This window comes from Paroedura picta, chromosome 8 (assembly GCF_049243985.1).
Source record: "Paroedura picta isolate Pp20150507F chromosome 8, Ppicta_v3.0, whole genome shotgun sequence".
Classification (NCBI taxonomy): Eukaryota; Metazoa; Chordata; class Lepidosauria; order Squamata; family Gekkonidae; genus Paroedura; species Paroedura picta.
In genome coordinates, this window is record NC_135376.1 from 6,007,795 (window position 1) to 6,032,466 (window position 24,672).

The 24,672-nt window shown below is 46.3% G+C and overlaps 1 protein-coding gene and 1 long non-coding RNA gene across 3 annotated transcripts in view; one reads left to right on the plus strand and one right to left on the minus strand.

The window, feature by feature from the left end:
- LOC143842898 (uncharacterized) overlaps positions 1-24,672 on the minus strand; it is a 66,099-nt gene that overhangs the window by 26,066 nt on the left and 15,361 nt on the right. The window lies entirely within an intron of this gene.
- On the plus strand, positions 9,732-24,473 carry LOC143842897 (cytochrome P450 2J4-like). Of its 2 annotated transcripts, none has more exons than XM_077348203.1 (8): positions 9,732-9,917; positions 10,746-10,895; positions 15,548-15,708; positions 17,059-17,235; positions 18,541-18,682; positions 21,668-21,855; positions 23,689-23,830; positions 23,951-24,473. In XM_077348203.1, exons 2-8 carry the CDS (start codon positions 10,805-10,807, stop codon positions 24,139-24,141), a joined length of 1,092 nt encoding a protein of 363 aa, XP_077204318.1. In that variant the 5' UTR covers positions 9,732-9,917; positions 10,746-10,804; the 3' UTR covers positions 24,142-24,473. The 2 variants fall into 2 exon arrangements, with proteins under 2 accessions (XP_077204318.1, XP_077204317.1); XM_077348202.1 differs by having other exon boundaries at positions 9,732-9,913.

Here is a 24,672-nt window from a genome sequence, read left to right on the forward strand (position 1 = left end):
TCTGCGCCACAAGAGGCTCATTGTATAGTAGTACATCTAAAAAATTTTTGGTTTAAATGACCATAAATAAAGTCTTCCAGAGATGGACATGTATATAAATGATTACAGTCATGAATGTGTGACAATACCATACTGAAGCCCACTGATCTCCATGAAATCGTGCTTTGGAGGGACAGAGGACCCTTAGGAAAAACAGGATGGGAGGGATTCTGAGATAAAATCACTAATTCAAGTTGTCAGATCTGTGTTTTAAATACAAATTCCACCCCAGGTATCAGCCACAAGATCCTGGAAGCCACGACAAGCTGGTAAACCCAGGAGTGGCAGCATATAGAATGATAGAATCTTTAACCCACTCCTAGCGGAGCGGATTAAATAATTTGGTAAGGGCACCCAAGGTGAGCCCTGTCCGTGATGAGGAAGGGTGCCCATAGGCCCCTTCCTCTGGACTGACAATCGGAGACCCCAATCGGCAGGCGTGAAGCGCCTGCCGATTGGGCCTTCCGATTGTCAGTCCTGCGATTGTCAGTCCGATAGTCAGTCCTCCGATTGTCAGTCCTGCACCAAGTGACCAATTGCAATTGGTCCCTGGGCGCAGGGCTGACTAATCGAGAGGCGCTTTGCCCCGCTTCCACCTTGCCCAATGGCGCCCCGCCGCCACCATTACCAGCATGCCCTTCCAGCCGCCCGGCTGATGCTTCCCCGCCCAACCACTCAGGGCCGCACGCCGTCGTCCTTGCCCGGCGTCCAGCCGCCTCCAGATTTACATGTGCCCAGGGATGGCCGCCCGACGCGTCCAGCTCCACCGCCGCCTCCAAACGAAGCCGCCTCCTCGACAAATCGCCCCCCGGCCCGCACAGCCGCGAATGTCCCGCCATGGGACTCACCAAGCCGTCCGCCCCGCTCACTCCCTCACTGGACCCCTCCGCCTCCGCGCTGCATCGACCAACGGCCTGCTCGCAGGGCCACCATCGCCATCCGTCAGTCCCACCGCAGCCCCCGCTGCCCCAGACTTTGAAGCGCCCACGCCGCTCGACTACTGCCGCACCACCACTGGCCTCACCCCCTGACCACATTCAGCACCTGGTAGGCCGCGCCGCGGGTGGGGAGGGAGCCAGGATGAGCCCGGTCCGCCTTGCGAACTGCCCCATGACTGCCCTTGGGTCCGGCCCCTGGCCCACCACGCCTGCAGAGCCGGCCCCTGACGTTCCCGATCCCCACTAGTGTCTGCTGCATTCAGACTGCAGTGGGCTTATTTTCTAGTCATAGAATAATAGAGTTGGAAGGTACCTCATGGGTCATCTAGTCTAACCCCCTGCATTATAGAATGATAGAATTGGAAGAGGCCATACAGGCCATCTAGTCCAACCCCCTGCTCAACGCAGGATCAACCCTAAGCATCCTAAGAAAAGTGTGTATCCAACCTTTGCTTGAAGACTGCCAGTGAGGGGGAGCTCACCACCTCCTTAGGCAGCCCATTCCACTGCTGAACTACTCTGACTGTGAAAAATTTTTTTCCTGATATCTAGCCTATATCGTTGTACTTGAAGTTTAAACCCATTACTGCGTGTCCTCTCCTCTGCAGCCAACAGAAACAGCATCCTGCCCTCCTCCAAGTGACAACCTTTCAAATACTTAAAGAGGGCTATCATGTCCCCTCTCAACCTCCTTTTCGCCAGGCTAAACATTCCCAAGTCCCTCAACCTATCTTCATAGGGCTTGGTCCCTTGGCCCCAGATCATCTCCGTCGCTCTCCTCTGTACCCTTTCAATTTTATCTACATCCTTCTTGAAATGAGGCCTCCAGAACTGCACACAGTACTCCAGGTGTGGTATACAATGGGACTGTGACATCTTGTGATTTTGATGTGATGCCCCTGTTGATACAGCCCAAAATGGCATTTGCCTTTTTTACCGCTGCATCACACTGCCTGCTCATGTTTAGTTTACAATCCACAAGTACCCCAAAGGATTCGTTCACACACAGTGTTACCTAGAAGCGTATCCCCCATCCAGTAGGCATGCTTTTCATTTTTCTGACCCAGATGCAGAACTTTACACTTATCTTTATTAAATTGCATCTTGTTCTCATTTGCCCATTTTTCCATTGTGTTCAGATCTCGTTGAAATCTATCTTCCGGAGTATTTGCCACTTCCTCCCAATTTGTTGTCATCTGCAAACTTGATGAGTAGTCCCTCCACCCCCTCATCTAGATCATTAATAAATATGTTTAAAAGTACTGGGCCGAGCACCGAGCCCTGAGGTACCCCACTACTCACCTCTCTCCAGTCTGATGAAACAACTCTTTGAGTGCGATTCTCTAACCAATTCCCTATCCACTTAACTATCTGAAAATCCAGATTGCAGTCCTTCAACTTATCCATCAGAACATCATGGGGAACCTTGTCAAAAGCTTTACTAAAATCCAAGTAAATGACATCAACCGAATTTCCACGATCCAGCAAACTTGTTACTTGGTCAAAAAAGGAAACCAGGTTGGTCTGGCAGGACCTGTTGGAGACAAATCCATGCTGACTTCCTTGGATCACCAAATTGTCCTCCAGATGTTTGCAGATCGCTCCCTTTAATATCTGCTGCATTATCTTACCCACAACAGAGGTCAGACTCACTGGTCTGTAGTTTCCCGGGTCATCCTTCCTCCCTTTTTTGAAGATCGGAATAACGTTTGTTCTCTTCCAGTCCTCCGGGACATCTCCAGTCCTTAAAGAGGTTCCAAAGATGATGGACAAGGGCTGTGCAAGTTCTCTGAAAAGTTCTTTGAGCACTCTCGGGTGCATTTCATCCGGACAGGGGATTTGAACTCATCCAGTGCAGCTAAATGCCTCTCGATAACCTCTCTATCCATGTTAACCTGCCACCCAGACACTATCCTTTGGCTACGGCCATCTCTAGATGTGCCTAAACATTTTGACCTGTGGGAAAAAAACAGATGTAAAATAGGCACTAAGCCTTTCTGCTTTCTCTGCATCTTCCGTTAGAGTTTGTCCATCAGCACCCAACAGTGGGCCTATTGCCTCCTTGACTTTACGTTTGCTCCTCACATAACTGAAAAATCTTTTCTTGTTACAATGGACTTCCCTGGCCAATCTTAGCTCACTCTCAGCTTTGGTCTTTCTGATGATTGATCTACAGTGCCTAGTAACCTGTAGGTACTCTTCTTTAGAGCTCTGTCCTTCCCTCCATTTCCTGAACATTTTCCTTTTCTTTCTTAGTTCCTCTTGAAGTTCTCTGTTCATCCAAATGGGCTTCTTAGAGCTCCTGCAGTGCTTTCTTCTTTCTGGGATAGTCATTGATTGAGCATGCAATAGCTCTTGTTTGAGTAGCGCCCACCCTTCACATGCTCCCTTCCCTTCCAGCATTCTCGTCCATGGTATGACACTCATCATGTCTCTGAGTTTATTAAAGTTTGCCCTACGAAAATCCAACATCCGCATCTGGCTACAAGCTTCCTTGGCTCCCCATCTCAAAAGGAATTCTATGAGGACATGGTCACTTCCCCCTAGGGTCCCCACCTCCTTCACCTCATCCACCAACTCTTGCCTGTTGGTCAGTAATAAGTCCAGTATGGCTGAACCTCTTGTGGGTTCATCTACCATTTGATAAATGAAATTGTCAGCCAGGCAGGTCAGAAAGTTGCATGACTGAGGACGCTTCGCAGAGTTTGTATCCAAGCACACATCTGGGAAATTAAAGTCACCCATGATGACAAGGTCCTGCCACTTGGATATTTTCTCAAGCTGCTCACAAAGTGCAGCATCCACATCCTCTCATTGGTCAGGTGGTCGGTAGCAGACACCAACCACCACACTGTTTGTTTTCCCCTCGCTTATTTTCACCCAGATGCTTTCCATTGTAGATATGCTCTCCTTCACTAGAATTTCCTGACAGGTAAGCCCTTTCCTCACATACAGTGCCACTCCTCCACCTTTTTGATCTATTCTGTTTTTTCTGAACAGTTCATATCCATCCACCATTACATTCCAGTCATGAGAATCATTCCACCAAGTTTCTGTGATGCCTACTAGATCATACCTTTCCATCAGCATGAGAAGCTCCAGCTCTTCCTTCTTATTGCCCATGCTTCAGGCGTTAGTATAAAGACATCTGAATCCTTTTACTTTTGGTTCCCTATGAGTTGGCTTTGCCAGTTGGGCTGCCTCCGATCGTTTTCCTTCCATACACTCCCTATGTTGATCGTCTCCTTCCCCTAGTGGCTTTAGTTTAAAGCTCTCCTGATGAATCTCCCCAAGTTCCTACCAAACACATTCTTCCCCAGTTTCAATAAGTGCAGTCCATCAGGTGCTAGTAGGCCTTCCTCAAGAAAGCCTATCCCATGGTCCCAGAAACCAAATCTCTCCTGCCGGCACCAAGTACACAGCCAGTGAGTCACCTCCATTATCTTCCTCTCCCGACGCATTCCTCTTCCCTTGACAGGCAAGATTGAAGAGAATACCACTTGTGCCCCCATTTGCTTGAGCTTCCTCCCCAGATCTTGATAGTCTTTTTTAATAGGAGCGATGGTATTCACAGACATGTCATTCGTTCCCACATGGACCATCACAAATGGGTAGTGATCCGTAGATTTGAGGAGTTTGGGCAGCCGTTCTGAAACATCTTTAATTTTCGCCCCTGGCAAGCAACACACCTCTCGGGTTAGGGGGTCGGGCCCAGCCACATGGCGATCCATTCCTCTTAGCAGGGAGTCTCCAATTACCAGTACTCTCCTTTTTCTTTTCTTCTCAACTCCATTTCCTTCTGTCCCCGTGGCCTCTTCCCTTTGTCAGAGTTTGTTTTGGGACCTCTTCCCTCGTTGACCCTTGCACCTCCTCTGCAAGGGCCTGAAATCTATTCTGGAGCTCCAAAGGCCCCGAGAACTGTCTCGCTCTTCGCCATTGAGTCTTTTTCCGAACTGTCTGCAGAGGCTCCCTAGGGTGGTCAATCTCCTTATCCTCTTCAGGACTAGTTGTATTCTCTTTATTCCGAGTTGCAGGGCACTGGTCTATGAACTCCTCCCCTTTCTTACTTTGGGTCAGAGTAATAATTCTGTTTTCCAATCTCCTAATCCTTTCCTCCAAAAGTCTTACCAGCTTACACTTGGGGCAGCTGTAGTCCATCTTGTCTTCTGGGAGGAAGGGAATCATGTCACACTCACTGCAAATGATGGGATGAGTGTCCTGGGGGTCCATTGTAATGTCTAGGCAGTGCAAGTACTAGGGAAATATAATCTACTGATTCTAATTGCTCGGCCAAGAACCCCGGGCTAAGAGCCACAGGCCAAGAGCCCTTTGTCTCTCGCCCTTGCTCCTCAGGCGAGGAGCAGCCCTTTTTAATCCTCCCAACAATTACCCAGCAATCACCTCACCCAGTCAGCAGAATAGCCTCACCTGGTCAGCAGCAACTCTCCCCAGTAGCTCTCTCCATGTGCTCTCAGTTGTCTAAGCTCTGCCTCTGGCGAGGAGCAGCCCTTTTTAAGCCTCCCAACAATTACCCAGCAATCACCTCACCCAGTCAGCACAATCGCCTCACCTGGTCAGCAGCAACTCTCCCCAGTAGCTCTCTCCACGTGCTCTCAGTTGTCTGAGCTCTCTTCCCTTTTATTATTATGCACAACCCTATCACTCATCCACTGTAACCTGCCACCCCCTTAAGCCTTCACAGAATCAGCCTCTCCATCAGATGGCTATCCAGCCTCTGTTTACAAATTTCCAAAAATGGAGAACCCACCACCTCCTAAATTCTAAAATAAATACAAAAAATACAAATTCCACATATTGTAGTTGTTGTTGCTGACATGTCACAGTCAACTTACGGTACCCTCATAAGATTTTCAAGGCAAGAATAGTAGCAGTAAGTTTATTACGGAATTACATCAGAGCAATGGAAATGCAATACAAAATATACCTGTGTATAAAATGTTAAGATACCACACTGACTCTCAGGCATATTAGTTAATCTAATAACAAAGAAGGATTATCTACACTCAGGCTGCTGGTGGTGTTTGCTCTTTTTCTTCTTGTTTTTAAATTCCACAGTAGGTTAATTACTATAATGCTAGCTCAGCATTATGGGGTAATGGGAGGCATGAGGGGAAATGAGAAACTGGAAAAACACAGCTTCCACGCTGATGAGAACTAAACCTACTCTGAGCATAATAGCTCAGCAAAGATCAGATATAAAGTCAGTTTGGGAAGGCGCCAAGCTCAGTCAAAGAAACCCTTGGCTGCACCTGAGAGGTGTGTGTGTGGCATAAGCTTTGTGTGAAAGCAATTTAAGTCAGCACATAATTCCCTATGCTAATCTGGGGGAAAAAATTAATAAAGTTCAAGTCCAGCGGCACAACAAGGTTTGATTCAAGGTATACACTTTCCTGGGCTTGCACACTTTTTCCAATACATTGAAATGGAAACTGCCAGTCCATCTTTAACCGCTCCTATTAAATAAAAGGGTAAGGCCACCTGGGGAGGAGTTAGGGCAGGCCCTGTCCAGGATAAAAACTCAGAGGGCCCAATCAGGAGCCGCGAAGTGTCCATCCAGGGCCAAGTAGCCAATGGGAAGGTGCGCAAAGCGCCTTCCAATTGGCCCCTCACCAGGACAGACCAAAATTCCATTCACCCAGCCCAGTCTGGCTGCCAGTCTGCCCCTGACCACCGCTGGGAGAGGAGGTCAGCAGGGCTGCCAAGGGGGATGAGAACACAGTCTGTGCCAGCCCTTTTCGCCTCAAGGCTGTCCTAACTGTCAAGTCCAACTTCAAATTGCCTCAGAACCCTGACAGAGCTGGCAGGAGGCTGCAGAGTGCTCCCCCTCCCCCCTTCAGGCCTGCTGCGAAGGAGCCTCTAACAGCCCCTGACTGAGGGGAGGAGGCCTTTCTAAGAGCAACGCAGGGGAGTCTGAGGGCCTTCCTTTTGAGGTGGGAGGGAACTTTCCTCTTCTGCCAAACAGTTGCCTGACAGGGAGGCCAAAGAAAAGCCCCTTCTCACTTAAAATACTGCTCTACCCGGAGGTTAGACACAGCCAAGCCATGTGTCTTTCTTCTTTGCAACTCTCTGCAGATTTGAGGCCACTGCACAGCGTTATTCTGCAGAGGAAACTGGCTCTTTTGTCTCCTGTTTCATCTGCACAACAACCCTGTGCAGTAGGCCTCAAGTCTTTCAATTCAACAACAACCTGTGTGGGAGGCCTTAAATGTTTCTTCTCTACCACAACCCTATCCAAAGAAGCCCTTTCTGCCTGGGGAGCTGATCTTTATACTCTGCAGGTGAGCTGTACCTCCAGGAGCTCTCCAGGCTCCACCTGGAGGTTAGCTGCCCCTGGGTTGGAAATATTCCTGGAGGTTTGGAGGTAGGACTTCAAAATCGTACAATGCCTTCAAAGGAGCCATTTTTGCCTGCAGTTGGTAGGGAGTGGTGCAGGAGTGTCCCTCCTGGCCTATGGGTTATGGCCAGCCCTTACCAGCAACTGTTTGTATTCTGGGGTGCAGACAGGCAGACCAGCATCAGTCCTGTGAGTCTGGAAAGTGCAGAAAGATCTAAATAAATATTTACAGCCTGAAACTGTAAATAAAGAATAAGTAAATGTCTGGAGACAAATAGTAACTGTAATGACTTATTGGCCTGGCAAATAACCTTGGCCTGGCAAATAAAAAAAAACAGGATAAAAAACCTTATTAAGGTCAAGACTGCTGTGCAGAGAGTGTCTTCCTCTTAAGGGTTGCCAGCTTCCCTGTGAGGCTCACTATCCCACCTCCCTCATGTGGAATCTGCTATGGGGAGAGAAAGGGAAGACGATTGGAAAATGCTTTGAGACACCCGAGGCCTTTTGGGTCACTGCGGCCCATTCCCAGTTCTCTCAGATCTCTCACAACCCCACATACCTCACAGGTTGACTATTGTGGAGAGACGAATGGAAAAGGTGTTTGTAAACCGCTTTGAGACTCCTTTGGGTAGTAAGCAATAGGGTACAAAAATCCGTTCTTCTAAGGAGCAACCATGAAAGAAGCATGTGGGCACATAACATTTTACCAACAGTGAAAACATGGGAGACAGAAGGAACAGGGCGGACACCTGTGTACTGCCCATGTATATTAGGGCAGAGGGGCATTTCAGTGAATGTGGCCTAATTCACACAAGAAGGGAAATGACGCAGAACTGGGAGGAATTGGTTGCCATGTAATCTTCCCCTAAGAAGAGTCTCCAGTCTGATTTCCCCTTCACATATCTGAGGACATGGCTCTGGAAAGCTCATCTGTAACCACTATGCCAAAATTCCCAAAGTCCTCTCCCACACTCAACGAACATTCCACACCACAGGTTCTTGACACCCATATCTCCACACCCATACCCTCACTTGCCACCAGGCCACCACAACCTCCCACACAACACACACATTCAACCCCATGCCTTTACAGACTGGACAACTCCTCCCCTTCCTCTTCCCACTGCCAAGCTCTAGCGCCCGTTGTATTCTTGGATACAACGGGCTTTGCCCCTGGTATAATGATAAACCGCATCGGGTCAATATGTTGATCACCGTAATCTGGGGGGGAAATTTAATATTGATCTGTTTCTACCCAAACTGCAGATAGCAAAGGAATATGGAAACATTTATACTCTATGGATAGGAACTACACCGCTGGTAATACTGTCTGGGTTACGCGCTATGAAAGAAGGGTTAATAAAGCATTCAGGAGTATTCTCTGGGAGACCAATCAGCCCATTCTTTCGAACTATAGTAAATGAAAAAGGTAAGCTCCCATGAAAGGCCTCTTGGTTTTCTTCCAGACAAATGATCAAGGAATGTTCAAGAACAGTTTTTGGAGGGGCGGGGTAGGAAAACCATGGAAGTTTCAGCCAGTTGGGAATTCCTCTATCCAGCATAAAGTAACCCATCATTCTGTATGGCTGCAGCCCACAGCTCGGTTGAGGGGGTGGGCTGTTTTCATATGATCCCTGCTGGACCAGGCAAGTGGTCTATCTAGTTCCCCATCTTGTCTCACGCAGCCATGAGCCAGTTCCTCTGGAGGGCGAACAACAGGATATAGAGGCCAAGGCCTTCATAAGAACCTCAAAAGAGCCCTGTTGGATCAGACCAGTGGCCCATCTAGTCCAGCATCCCATCTCACACAGCTGGAACCAGTTGCTCTGGAGGGCCAAAAATAGGGTATAGCGGTGAAGGACTTCCCCTGATACTGTCTCCTGGCATATATATTGAGAGTTTTAGTGCTTCTGAACATGGAGATTCCCTTTAGACACTATCACTAGGAGCCACCAATAGATCAGTCTCTCCATGAATCTAATTTTCTTTTAAAGCTGATTTTTCCTGTCACCATCATTACATCCTCTGGCAGCAAATTCCACATATTAATCACTTGCTGTGTAAAGGAGTATTTCCTTTTGTCTGTCCTGAATCTACTGCCCATCAGCTTCATTGGATGACCTCAAGTTCTAGGATTTGGGGAGAGGGAGGGGAAAAATGCTGCCAACTCTCTCAACCTTATGCATAATTTTATAAAACTACCTTGTCTCCCCTTTTCTAAACTAAAAAGTCCCTGATTCTTCGGTCTTTCCTCCTAGGAAAGGTGGTCCAGGCCCTTAACTGTTTTAGATGCTCTCCTCTGTACTTTTTACAGCTCTGCAATGTCCGTTTTAGAATACAATAACCAGAACTGTACACAGTATTCCAAATGAGACGCATCACAATACTGGTCATTTAACTCTGTGGGAGCTAATCTGTTGGAGGTCCCAGGCCCAGGGGAAGTTTGCCTGGCCCCGAGTAGGGCCAGGGCCTTGTTGGTCTTGACCCCACCTGGTGGAATTAACTCCCAGGAGAGCTGAGGGCACTGACGGAGCTATCAGTTACACAGGGCTCTTCCCCCAGGTCTTCAGTTGAGGCCAGGGTAGGTAAGATCAGGGGTCCCTCCCCAGGCTGGGCCAGGACATCAAGCCACTCCTCACGACCCAGATGTTGTCTGTATGAGAGTCAGGGGAGAGTGTTTTTAGCTACTGGTTATTGCTGGAGTTTTTAGGGGTTGTTTTATGGAGAGGGTTATGGTAGATCTTTGTTATCTGCCACAAGCCTCTTGCGGGAGTGGCAGGCTAAAAATTTAATGAATAAATAAATGTTATATTCAATCCTTCTCCTAATCATCCCTAACATTAGAGTTTGCCTTTTTCTCACTGCTGCAGCATACTGGGTTGATGCTTTCATTGGACTGTGTACTACAACCCCAAGATCTTTGTGCTCAGTCTCTATAAGTTTAGCCCCCTTTAGCCTATCCCTGAAGTTAGCCACTTTAAAATTCCTTCAGGTAGAGAAAAGCGGCATATAGGAACCAACTCTTCTCCTTCTTCTTCGGAGCTGACTGTCCACATTTTACTAAACCCACAAATTTAATATTGGTGATGAGAATGGGATTGTTATGCTAGGTAGGTAGCATTGGCTAGCAACTGAAAGCACTATCATTCCCTGCCTTGTAAGGAGGAACTGTTGAGATTTCCCACTGTACATTCCTCCAATGTTCATCTTCTGGATTCTGAAAAACATTCCAAAGCCCAATGTATCAGACAAGGATTGATTCTTCATCAGAATCTCAATCCTTAACACAGCAGGTAGCTTTTGAATGCTTAAACATGGATGACGTGAGAGTTAATGGTTTCTAGGCTAATGCCTTTAAAAATTGTCAATGAATTTCTACGCAGTGTAATCTCATTGGTTTTTGATGGCCTCAGGTATCGTATTCTCAAATGGTCACACCTGGAAGCAGCAGAGGACGTTTGGGATAGCTACCATGCAGAAGCTAGGAATGGGACAACAGGGTATGCAAAGCCAAATAGAAGAGGAAGCCCATCAGCTTGTAGAGAGTTTTGCACGTACAAAGGGTAAGTTTTATTGGGACTGGGGAGGCATGTTTTGTTCAGCTGACATCTTTTCGGAAGACTGTCTTCTGATTCATTATTTCTTTCATGTGTAAACTAGTTTCGTGCTAAGATATAAACCAAAGTACAAACAATCCATGTATGCAAATAGTATAATTCAAACCATGATTTTGATTGAAGCTCAGAAAAGTAAGCTCAATGACGGCGTCTTTATATCCAGATTCTTAGGTCAAATGACAAGTTTACCTGGATTACTGTTCTTGTTTTGAATTCCATTGAATTACAAGAGAGAACAACTGATAACCATCTTCAAGTATTTAAAAGGCTGCCACATAGAGGATGGAGCAGAGTTGTTCTCTCTTGCCCTGGAGGGATGGACCAGATCCAGTGGGATGAAATTAATACAAAAGAAATTCTGCCTAAACATCCGGAAGAAGTTCTTGACTGTTAGAGAGGTTTCCTCAGGAGGTGGTAGGTTCTCCATCTTTGGAAATTTTTAAAGAGAGGCTGGAGAGCCATCTGACAGAGAGGCTGATTTTGTGAAGGTTCAAGGGAGTGGCAGGTTACAGTGGATGAGCGATAGGGTTGTGAGTGTCCTGCACCATGCAAGGGGTTGAACTAGATGACCCAGGAGGTCACTTCCAACTATATTATTCTATTATTCTACATTAAGAATCTATCAATAACAAAACACCTGAGTACAAACATCAGGCACCTACATACATATCTTAATTACGGTCATAGACCAGCAAAATCAAAACTATTTCACAGTTACAGAAATAATACGGCTAAAGCATGGTTTTACTCATAAAATACCATTATGTTAAACACTTTGACTATGAGTCTGCTAAAATACAATTTAAAACTAAATGGATATGGAAATATAGGTAAGGTTTTCTAATTGCTCCCAGGGTCTGTTAAGTTTTAGTCAACTTCCGCCGCCTATTTATGGCTGCAGCACAAAACATGGCGACACTATATGTGATGGAACAGTGTGTCTGTGAGCAGCAGGGAGATATATGATTGTCCTGAACGCCCTGGGACTTTATGTAACTATGGTGTGATAAATATGGGGTGATTGTCATTATAAAACTGACAATGCAAAAGGATATGTTCCAATGTTTCTATTTGGCTAGAGCCACAGGGGCACTTCCTTTCACCATAGGGAATTTTCTTGTATCGCCCTTCAAGTACAGCTGAGGGAAGGGCATTGCAGCGAGCTAAAGTGAAGGCCCTCCAGTGATTAGGCACTTCAAGATTCGTCAAATAAGCCAAGGGAGCTGTGACATACCTATTGCCTTCACTAACAATGAAGGCAGAGGCAAACTCCATATTTTGAATATTTCTGTGTATCCTCTGGTAATTGCTACATAACTAATCTAGTGCTGCCTTTTGAGGGTGCTTCAAACTGTTCGACCATAAGAACACAAGAGAAGCCATGCATAGTCACCATAATTTCAGCATCCTACTTACCTTTTGAAGACTCTATATTCTGGGTACTCCGCACAATGTCATCAACCTCCCAAACTGCTCGTTATATCTGCCATTTTAAAGCGCCAGTTGGTGCACGCCAAAAAGTGGATTCACCAACCTAAAAAGCGCTATCCCCGATCTTACTACTCCACTGAGTAGTGCCACTTGTCACCTGGTACTAACCCAAGCACAACCCCTGAGTGGGGTGTTCCATATGGTGGCCCAGACCCAAAGATTCCATAAAGGAGTCCCCAACCAGGGAAGGCAAGCCTGTAGGCCAGAGTCTCCAAAAGGATCTGCCCAGATGCACAAAGTTGCCACAGAGTGAGGGAGGGGGAAAAGCCTTTCCAGTACTCCCACCTATGCCTGCAGCCAGCCAAGCAAGGCATCCTTTATGCTGAACAGCCAACTGTCCTTTCTTCTCTCAAGAGGTGAACACTGCCTACCCTACATAAAGCCTTAAAGAAATGTCCAAATGCTCAATTACGGAGCCACCCAAAGACTTTTCCTGTGTGTTTGCAGACTTTCCTTCTTGTAAGGAAGGTCCATATCAAGGGCCCATATTCAGCCACTGCTGAGGCTGCTGCACTGGCTACCAGTTGCTGTCCGGATCCAGTTCAAGGTTTTGGTTTTAACCTTTAAGTCCCTATGCAGTCTGGGACCCACATACCTGAGGGACCACCTATCGCCCTATGCCCCCCACAGAGCCTTACGTTCTGCGGGTGGCACCGTACTGGCATTTCTGGCCCCAGGGAAGAACACCTGGCCTTGACCAGAGCTGGGGCCTTTTCAGTCCTAGCACTGACCTGGAGGAATGAGCTCCTGGGTGAGCTGTGGGCCTTGCAGGAACTTTCAGCATTCCACAGGGCCTGCAAAACGGAGCTCTTCCGCCAGGTCTATGGTTGAGACTGGGGGCAGTAAGGAAGAGGGGTGGCCTCCCCACCCCCAGTGTTATGCAGCAATCAGTTGCCAACTTGACCATCTTTTCTTCCCCCAGAAGTATGGATGGGGGGGCACAGGTTGGGGAATGTATTATCGCCATGTTGTTTCTGCTTTTATTGTTATTTTGTTGCCTCTTTTAATGGGGTTTTTATTGGAGGGTTTATCAGACATCTGTAACACACCACAAGCCGGGCAATAAATTAAATAATAATAATAATTATTATTATTATTAATAAGTCTGCTTGCTCTGGGTTGATGGCAGCTCTCCACTCCCGATGCTCTAAAAGCTCTGACCAAAATAACCTTGTGTGAGTAACACATGCTACAAGGATCTCAGTATCTGGCGTGAGGTAGCTCAGGCTATTTCATGGTTGGTAAATGATTCTCCTCCAGTGTAATAACTAAGGCGTTATGTGAGCTATGGTAAAAAAAAAAAATCTGATGAAACACTGTCTCTAACAGGGAAGCCTAATGCATTCACCTCCGGTAACATGTAGGTACTTGCGAGGCACAAGGGACTCCCCACAGCCAGAGGAAGATGCATACCAACCATCCCAAGGAACAACACTATGCTTGACAATCCATCCCATTCTAAGCTGATCTGTAGACTGTGATAAGACACACATTAGAGGAGCTGCATAGGGATAAAAGAATGAAAAGCAGCTGCGTGTCGGTGGCCAATGGAATGGATTTTAGTGGCCCTTGTTTTGAAGCGGTGGAGCCAAATCTAGAAAGGGTGAGGCCTAAGACCAATACATTCTTCTGCAAAATACTGGCAAACTTCTAGACTAGCAATTAAGCCCATTGTGCAAAACAATACAATGGGCTCTAGAAAACTGTTGTTGGTAAGAGCAGGCCAGAGTCCATCACTTAGGCTGCAGGACACAGCTGCACTACTCTGCCCCCAGCTTCAGCCTGCCCTTCGTCTCCACCACTGCTGATCTTCTCCAAACCAAAAAGGATCAGCATTGTACCCTTTTGACGCCCCACCTCCAAACCTCAAGGAATATTTCCAACCCAGGAGTAGCCAACCTCTGGATGGGACCTGGAGATCTCCTGAAATTACAGCTCATCTCCAGACTATAAAGATCAGCTCCCTTGGCAAAAAATGGCTGTTTAGGAGGGGGAGACTCTGTGGCATTGTACCCCATTGAGGCTTAGGAATGCCAGCTTCCAGGTGGGATCTGGGGATCCCCCGGAATTATAGCTCACCTCCAGACAACATAGATGACTTCCCCTGTAGAAAATGGCTGCTTTGAGGGTGAACTCTGGGGCACTGTACCCTTTGGAGGATCCACTCCCAAATCTCCTACTGGACAAGATCTTTAAATGCTCCCCTGCATCCCCCTCTGAAGCTGCCGTGAACACTATGCCTTCTGTCATGGCTCCTCCAAAGAATCTTCTGGCTTCTGCACAGCTAGGCATTCTGCAGCAGGCTGCTTTTGTAGCAATCAAGTCTCCTTGCTAACACTGGGCTTAATTGGCAATATCTGCCCTTGCCTGTGGCCTACTGCTGGCAACTGTAGTTACTGTTTTTTGTCAGCAAGATATTGCCTATTAAAATTGGAACACCATATTCCCCAAGTTGCTGGCCTACAAAAGTTTGATCTGGTAAACTTCAAAAACACTTGAAACATCAAAAGCATTTTTAAAGTTTACCAGTTTGGGTTAAGCCTTTGATGTTTCATGCATTTCAGACATTTATCAGAGGACTGTACTACATGTATTTCTTGTACGCAGGAGAACATCTGTTCCACTGAATATTTCCACCACACATAATACAGGGGGGATGAATTCTGGAGCTCACCTGGGACAGGTTTTTCTGATTCTCTTCATTTTCAGCACTGCAACTTCCCGGATAATCCTGATAATCAATTCTAAAACTCTTAGCTTTCTTTTCTGCTGGTGAGTTATGCCTGCCACATCTATAGTCCATTCATAGTTCTTAGATAGATCTCCATCTCCCCCCTACACACACACAAACCAAGTAATTAATGCTAAACTTCTCCTTCATACAGAAATCATCAAAATTAGCTTATGTCTATATCATCTGTCTTGGTTTATTGGTTACAGAACCATTTCATCAGCATGCAAAAGGACTGAAACTTTATCTAATACCAAGGGGGTGGAGAGATCAAGAAAAGTCATCTCATGTTCAGCTATTTCCTGTCTTAGAAATCTCATTCTCCATGTTGATAATAGAGTTAGTGTTAATGTTTTACGTATACCTTGGTTTGCAGGGAAGCCAACTGACCCTTCAATATTCATCTTTAATTCAGTTTGCAATGTGATATGTGCTCTGGTTTTTGGATACCAGTATTCTGTTGATGATAAAGAATTCCTCAAGCTGCTGGATGCCATAGTATATAATATGAAATTTGGAGGCAACTTTTTACATCTTGTGAGTAGTCTTTTGCTTTCCTGTTAACTTGGGGAGCGATTAGGGAGTCTCACTGCATTGGTGACAAAATAGTGCTGGGAGAACGGTTTTATACATGAAGTTATATTGCTGGCATTGTAATGGCCTATGGCTGGAAACAATAAAGTATACATATATACATGAAGCTACCTTTTGTTCAGTACTGTCTAGTCAGACTGGCATCAGTTCTCCAGGGTCACAGACAGAGCTCCTAGGATCACATGATCTTAAGCAATACTTGGGCAGCCAAGTCGGTTGTATTTGGATCACTGTCTGACATCAGACAGGGAATATTATCACCTGGTGTGAGATAGCAGAGATCTTTCCTTCACATCTCCAACAACTTGACAGGAGCTAGGGAACTTTTAATTCATGACATTGTATCCTTAAGAGATGATGCAATAAATGCTTGGAGTAAAAATTGGTGGCAGCAGATTACAAAACAGGAATAAGGATACAGCAATGAGCTTGGAGTCAAGGAAGGAGAAGCCAAATGCTGCTCTGCCTCCGCCAACAGCAACATCGAAGAAGAAGAAGAAGAAGAAGAAGAAGAAGAAGAAGAAGAAGAAGAAGAAGAAGAAGAAGAAGAGTTGGTTCTTATACGCTGCTTTTCTTTACCCGAAGGAGTCGCAAAGTGGCTTACATTTCCCTTCTCTTTCCTCTCCCCACAACAGACTGTGAGGGAGGTGAGGCTGAGAGAGCCCTGAGATTCCTGCTCGGTCAGAACAGCTTTCTCAGTGCTGTGGTGAGCCCATGGTCACCCAGCTGGCTGCATGTTGGAGAGCGCAGAATCAAACCTGGCTCACGCGATTAGAAGTTTGCATTCCTAACCACTACACCAAGCTGGCTCTCAGAAAGGGCTCACCCAGATACAGGTGCACACGGTGTGTTAGTGTGCTGAGAAAGGCCACCTCAGCAATGCTGCCCTAAAACAGAGCACACAGGGCTGGTGACAGGGGAGGGAAACAGAGGAGAAGCACCAAAGAATTGTGACCCTGCCTGCGGGTGGAGGAGTTTCACCCACGAGGACAGATTGCCCCAGGACAGACCCCAGGAGAATGAAAGAATGGTTGAAGTATGGGGAGGGTGTAACAAGTAGACAGTAAATTCGTCAATACTAATTGCCGGGCACAGAATTTGGTTATTTTAGGGTCTTAATTTTTAAATATTAATGGAATAAATAAAGTATAGACCAAGGTACTTTTGACATGTTATAAAATGTCTCAAGCCCTATAAGAGAGATGGTTTAAAAATGACTTAAAAACAGAATAACAGCAGCAACAATCCTCAGCTTGGAATGAAGTAAAGGATTTGTTTTTATTTTGCCTGCAGCTGTATGAAATGTTTCCATGGCTCATGAAACATATCAAATGGCCATACAAGGCAATATTTGATTCTGTAGATGTTGTACTTTCGCATGCAAGGAAGGAGACAGAAGCACATAGGGTGAAACTGGACGTGCATGATCCACAGGATTTCATCGACTACTATCTACTTCAGATGGAGAAGGTCATTTTATTTCTTGATTTATTTCTTGATTGATATTTTGCCCCTCTCTCGAGCCAGTCATCCTGGAGAGAAGCCAGCAGTGCACGCTCCACGGGATTTCACTGACTACTGTCTGCTAGAGATGGAGAAAGTAAGGGTTGCTCAAGTCCTGCCTGGAGGTTGGCAACCCTAGAAGGACAGAAAGAACCAGGAAAAGGGGGTAAGGCTGTATGGCAATGCAAGCCCAAGGTCACCCAGCTGGCTGCATGTGGGGGAATATGAAATCAAACCTGGCTCACCAGATTAGAAGTCCACACTCCTAACCACTACACCAGGCATCATAATATGCTACCTAAGGAGGTGGTGCCAGACTCTCGGAGCCAACCAGGGGAAGGGAAAGGTATAAATAAAAATGTGTTGTTATTATTACTCCCCATCAAAATGTGAATTCAGAACTCTGCTGCACTGATATAAATAAATTCAAAAGGCAGAAACTATCATCCCCATTTCCAGTCTTGAACCATTCTAATCAGGGATAGGACCACAGTGACACCACAGATAAGAGAAATTCAGAATGAACATTTTAAAATCGTACATGATTGTTAAAGCCACGCAATCCAATTCTCTTTTCAAAACAGGGAGCAATAAATCTTTCACGAACCCAAGGCAAAGTGCAGCTGTGAAACCCTTCCTCACTTTCCCAACTCAATGACTACATTTCGGCATTTCATCAGAAGTTAGTTTTACTGAAGATAGGACATACAGGCGATCACTTAGCTGAGGCAATACACGGAACAGGGAAATTGCAACTGTACCTAGGTTTTATAGGCTAGTTCTACACTAGTAGAACTGTCTCCCCCCCCCCTCTTTACCAGGAGTGCCAGAAATCCTTTCTCAGGGTGGAAGTGTTTGAACCCAGCCAGGTGTGAAATACTGGAGGCGAGCAGGCTGGAATTCAGAGCACCAGATATGGGGGGGGGGGGGGGGCAGTAAACAATGATCAGGGCAACCTGGAGAGATCAGAGAGGGAACTTGTAGGGGCACCTGTGGGAAACGGAAAGAACACCTGACAAAATCCCTGTTCTCTTTTTCTCTTCCCCATTAGCCTGTACTGTTCTGAAGCTTCTTCTGTCCTTTTTGCACCGCCTTATTTATATCTATGGATGAAAAAACAGCTGACATTCCTTCATTGTTCAGATTGTAGAGTCCATCCCATTATATCCTTCCCCCTTCTATCTAGAAAAAAAATGAATGGGTCCTTGGGATGGTATATTGGGAACTGAAGCAAAAAGTCATTGTCATTTTGTTTCCTGTTGTCCATAACAGAGCAAGAATGACCCCACTTCAACATACGATGAGGCCAACCTGTTTCAGTGTATTTCCGACTTCTTTATTGGTGGCACGGACACAACAAGTGCCACTATCCAATGGGCACTCTTTCTCATGGTGACTCATCCAGATATCCAAGGTGAATCAGAATTGTGCAATGTAAACAAGGGCCACTCTATTCTTGGCAGCTTGCTAAAGAGTTCATAAAGCGGGGCTGATTAATATACCAGCACAAGCTGGGTTTTGTGAAGAGTTGATGGGAGTTTCAAGAGGTCTATAGATGGAACATTCAGGGCCATTCCACACTCGTTCAAAATTGCACAATGGTTGCAAATTGAAATTGCTACTAATTTGCTGTTATGCACAACGTCGTTGACAATCTGCCACACTCCTGAAACCGATCCACAAAAAGCACTTCGTTGTAGTGCTTTCAGGGAAATCCCAAAAAGTGGATTCACCCTCCGGAAAGCACTACACTCTTGCAACCAATCTGCAACACTAGCGGGAAAGTTCTGTGTGTTACCATTGTTGCAGTTTCTGCAAAGTCCCTCCCCCTGGCTCTCTCCTCTGATCTTCCGGCGAAGCGATCACCATTTTTTTTTTCTTGGAGCAAGCGGAGATCAACGTACCGGCGAGCCTTCATTTACCCAGCGAGGCTTCCCCAGCTGCAGTCCCTCCCCAGAGCTGTTTTAAGTCACCAAGCACCAAGCACCACACAGCCCCGTTTGCTGGTTTATTTTCCCTTTATTTTTCATTCTATTTTCGGCCAAAAATAGCGCCCATGCGGGGGGGGTTTCACTCGGGGGGAGCGTGGCAATGATGAAACGGCAGCTCAAACACCACCTGCTAGCTAGATGGTTCTCTCCGTTGCAACGAATCAACGCAGATTCGTTGCAACGTGTTTTTTTTTAAACCTTCCTTAAAGGGAAAGGGGCTTTCTGGGAGCATGATAACGGCCGCCCATTGGCTGCTCGTTTGATTGACGGCCAGGGGCGGGACAAAGCTCGGCAATATCGCTTCCTGGCTAGCGATTTTTGCCGAGACCGGAAACCTGTGGGAAATGATAGAAACGCAACTGGATTCCACTACAAAGGCAGGTATGCATTACGACCAATTCCACTATTTAAAATGGCGTTTTTTCGTTCCAAAACCAATTTGCTACATAGATCCTGGTGTGGAATGGCCCTCAGTCTGGAGTAGTGTTACTCTGTATTATTGGTGCTTAGGGGACAAAAGTATGTGTGGGGGGGGGGAGCTTCTGGAGTTCTCACACCACTGGCAAGCATCCTAATGGCACCTGGGTTTTGGCCACAAATGTGGGGGAAAGGTTTAAAATTTTCAGAAAGTTATTATGTGAAAGAATGTGTATATAAACCTAAAAACTTCAAAGATTTTTAAAATGGAAAAAATCAAAAGCAAGTACAGTATTTGCTGGCGTATAAGACTACTTTTCCCCCCTGAAAATCATGCCTCCAAGTGGGGGAGTCGTCTTATACGCCGGGTGCACTTCAGTTGGGATAGACATAGTTGCCCATAGTGGCCCATAGTACTGTATTTTGAGTGGAAATGTTGAGGGGTCGTCTTATACGCCCAGTCGTCTTATACGCCGGCAAATATGGTAACTGTTGGAAGTGTAGTCAAGAGGTGGGGACCTTTTATCACCAATAGTAGTGTTGTGAGAAAGCTAACAATTTCTGGAGAAATATTCATGAAGAAATATCAAAACTATTAGGGGAAAAGATTTGACTCAGACCAGAAATCTGTTTATTGGGTATCTTGGACCATTTATGCACTGGAGGTTTCATGCCAGGCTGCAGGCTGGAGTCTTAGTCGTGGCAAGTTGCCCTGGCACCCATACATGAGAGAATTTGCCCCGGTGTGGCTCATCTGCCCCCAATTTATGCTCCTGCACAGGAGTTGGGGCAGTGAAGTTCTCAGTGTGGAAATGGTCTTAGATATTAATTTAGACAGGCAAGTTAAAGTTCTTTTTAGATATTTGTCACCTACAGCAAGAATAATATGGGCAAGGAAGTAGAATGAAGGAAGCACCTGTAACATGAAAATAGCAGTACAAGGTGATAGAATTAGCCAGAATTGTGATGTTGCATTGTGATGCTGCATAGAGGAAAGAACTAAGATGAACTGGGATTCATGGGTGAAGCTATGTCCTTTTGAAAATGTCTTCCTAGTGGAGTATTCAGTGATACTTACTGCATACTCTGTAGAAAGGACTGGATTAAAGGTTCAGCTCCACTATGTTAGGCAATGCACTGGATTTTAAGAAATTCAGAATTGGGAATTAACAAGAAGTGAGGCATTGAAATGGGCAAGGCAATCAAGGCAAGGCATTGAAATGGGCAAGGCAATAGAATCAGAGAATCAGAGAATAATAGAGTTGGAAGAGACCTCCTAGGTCATCTAGTCCAACCCCCTGCACTATGCAGGACACTCACAATGCTATCACTCATCCACTGTAACCTGCCAGCCCCTTGAGCCTTCACAGAATCAGCCCTGTCAGATAGTGATCCAGCCTCTGTTTTAAAATTTCCAAAGGTGGAGAACCCACCACCTCCTAAGAAAGCCTGTTCCACTGAGAAACGTCCTGATGTTTAGACTCTGCTTTGGGTTTAGGCAGCTCCGGTTCCTTTTTCGCTAGATTCTATTTTTCCTTCTATCAAGGAAATAATTTGCCTCCCTAAAGAGGTCAGGATCTTCTGAAGAGTTGTTTATATATATATATGCTGTTTTTCTCTACCAGAAGGAATCTCAAAGCAACTTACAATTGTCTTCCCTTTCCTCTTCCCCCCCCCCCACCGGCACCCTGTGAGGTAGATGAGGAGCCCTGATATTACTGCTCAGAAAAGCTCTAACAGGGCTGTGATGAGCCCAAGGTCACCCAGCTGGCTGCATGCGGAGGAGCAAGGAATCAAAATTGTCTCACCAGATTAGAAGCTGCCACTCTTAACTACCCCAAGCTGGGTGATACCATTCGGTGCATATTTTAAAATGTAACCACATGAACTAGTTTCATATGGAAATAAAGATCTCCTAACGATTGCCCAATTTCCTACAAAACAAATTAATTGCCCCAAATAAGTCTTATGTTTCCCATCGTTTTCTCCAGAGAAAGTCCAGATGGAGCTAGAAGATGTTTTTGGTTCCTCCCAAACCATCAGCTATCAAGATCGGAAGAAAGTGCCCTACACCTTTGCTGTGATTCATGAGATCCAGCGTTTCAAATGTATCTTATTAGCTGGGAACCCTAGACTAACAGTGAAGGACGTGACCATGCTTGGTGCTTTCATCCCTAAGGTATGTTAAAGGAATTCTCAATTTCTGCGGAGAGGAATTTCAGAGTAAAAATGCAACAGCTAAAGAAGTTCCCTGCTGAGTTTCACCAATTTGGTCTCTGCCAACGCTGGTTCTCAGAAGGAGACCCACAGGTCCATGACAGGATGGCCAACCTTCAGGTGCAACTTGGAGCGTTTTCAGTATTACAGCTGATCACCAGACAACAGACATCTGTTCCCCTGGAAAAAATGACTGCTTTGGAGGGTAGAGTATATGACACTGGACCTGAGGCACTCCTCTCTTACATGTTTCTAAGGGCCTTGTGTCCTCCCTAAGCCTCAGAAATGGAAGCAAAGGGGCTTGCTTCACCCTCTCTTCCATAGGCAGCAGATCTCACAGCTAGTCTGAAGAAGAGTGCTTGCACTCGAAAGCTCACCCCTTGAATAAATCTTTGTTGGTCTTAAAGGTGCCACTGGACTCTGATTTTATTGTTCTATGTCTGTTTTTCCTTCCTTGCTATGTTTGGGATTCCCTCTTTTAATCTCTGCTGACTCCACCCTTCCACCACCAGCACCTAATCCTGAGCTGGGTTCCACCCTAGCTGGTGCCTTGGCCAATCCCCTTCATTACTTCTTACCCTTGCCCTGCCCTACTTTGACTCCGGCCTCCTTCTCCTTGCATTCAGGTCCTCCTCCTTGCAGAGAGTCCTATCTATCATTACTTCCAGCAAGTTCTGGCTGGACTGTCCCCCACTGGAGTCTGCTTCAGTGGCATCATCTCCACCCCTGCTGGACCAGGCCTGCCCCATCAGTCCCATTCTTGCTTCTAATCTTGTGCGGTGAGGCTACTCCTGTTTTTTTCAACCCTAGGGCACCAAGAAGGACACACCCAGGTAAAGCATCAAAAGTGGAATCAGGGAAGATGGTCCCCAGTCCAGAGCTATCTCCAGACAATCATCCTGCCTTCCCCAAGTCCCACCCCCAAATCTCTAAGAATTTTCCAACACAGAATTGGCAACCCTAGGCCCACCTCAAGTCTTAGATTGGTTGATATGTAGGGTTGTCAGCTCTTGGCTGCGAAATACCAGAAGATTTCAGTGGTGAATTTTGGCAAGGGTGGGATTTGGGGAGGGGAGGGACCTCAGCAGGAGTCCATGCTCCAATGCAGGAACTGGAGCTGAGCTGAGACTCAGTCTAGGGGATCCCCAGGTCTGACCTGGAGACTGGCATCTCTACCCTGCTCTAATTCAGGAGGACTCTTTTTGTGTTTGATATAATTTTAAAGTGAGCTCAGAGTTCCAAGGTGATTCTTAGAACTCCAAGAAGATCAGCACTAAGACATTTATTATATGGGATATGTGTAGCGTCGCCAGGAGATCCTAAGATTATCTGGCAGCCAAGCAAGGGATGTTTGGAGGTGGTTTGCCACTGCCTGCCCCAAGTCATGACCCTGGTATTCCTTGAAGGTCGTCTTTCCAAGTGTTGGCCAAGGCCAAATCTGATTAGCTTCCGAGGTCTGACGGGATCAGGCTTGCCAGGGCTAACCAGGTCATGCCAGCACTGTGACAGGGAGAACTGCTTTGGAGTATGGACTCCTGCTGAGGTCCCTCCCCAAATCCCACTCTTGCCAGAATCCACCCCTGAAATCTCCTGGTATTTCTCAACCAAGAGCTGACAACCCTACATATCAACCAATCTAAGACTTGAGGTGGGCCTAGGGTTGCAAATTCTGTGTTGGAAAATTCCTAGAGATTTGGGGGTGGGGCTTGGGGAGGACAGGGTGATCTACTGGGAGGGAGAAAAGCAGACAATGCTGATGTGGATGCACTCTAAACTAACTGATTCTTCCTTGCAGGGTACCATGGTGGTTCCAGATGTCCACTCAATTATGTATGATCCCGAGATATGGGAGACCCCTCGAAAGTTCAACCCGAATCATTTTTTGGACCAAGATGGGAAATTTGTGAACAGAGAAGAATTTTTGATCTTTGGCGCAGGTAAAGGAGAAAGTCCAAACTTAGTTCCGCGTTGCCACGAATGCGAGCTACCTACACACGAGACGCTGGAGAGGTAGAGCTATGACTTATTTACTGGCTTTGCTTTCCTTGCTCTCGCAGGAGTCCGTGTGTGTCCCGGAAAAGTGATGGCGATGATGGAGTTCTTCATCTTCTTCACCAGTTTGCTGAGGGCATTCACCTTGAAGCTTCCGGAAGGAGTGACAGAACTCAGCTCAGAGCCCATAAAGGGCCTGACAATATCTCCAAGACCTTACAAGCTCTGTGCTGTTCCCCGGTCCAGTGACTCCTGACCAATAACAATCACTAGAGCAGCTTGTTTCCATTCATATCCATTTCTCCATTATTAATTTAAATTCCATTCTGCTCTCATTGGCTCAGTTCACTGTTCCTTAGTTTCTGCACCCCATTAATACTTATCTAAGCCTCACACTCTATGATACTCTTTTCATATCCTTGCATAAATTCAAGCGGGTAACCATGTGGGAGTGAAGCAGCAGTGGCACCTTGAAGACCTCCCAGCAAGCAGGCAGAATGACAGGTCCTGACTGGGTGGAAAGGTGGCATGAAAAATGTTTTCAATAAAATAAAACGAATAATCATTAAAGCCAGAGAAGAAGTGAGTCAAATTCATGCACTTTCTCCATTTGGTTTTTGCTTTCCCCTCAGAGCAAATGCAGAGATGCTCCAAAGAGGCTCCTAACCCTCCTCACAGTGTCCTCGACCATTCCTGACAGGCAAAAGAGTCCCTCTGTCTCCAGAGACACTGTGGTGAAACTCCCTCAGGCTTGAGGGGCTGGGCTGGGCTGGGCTGGGCTGGGCTG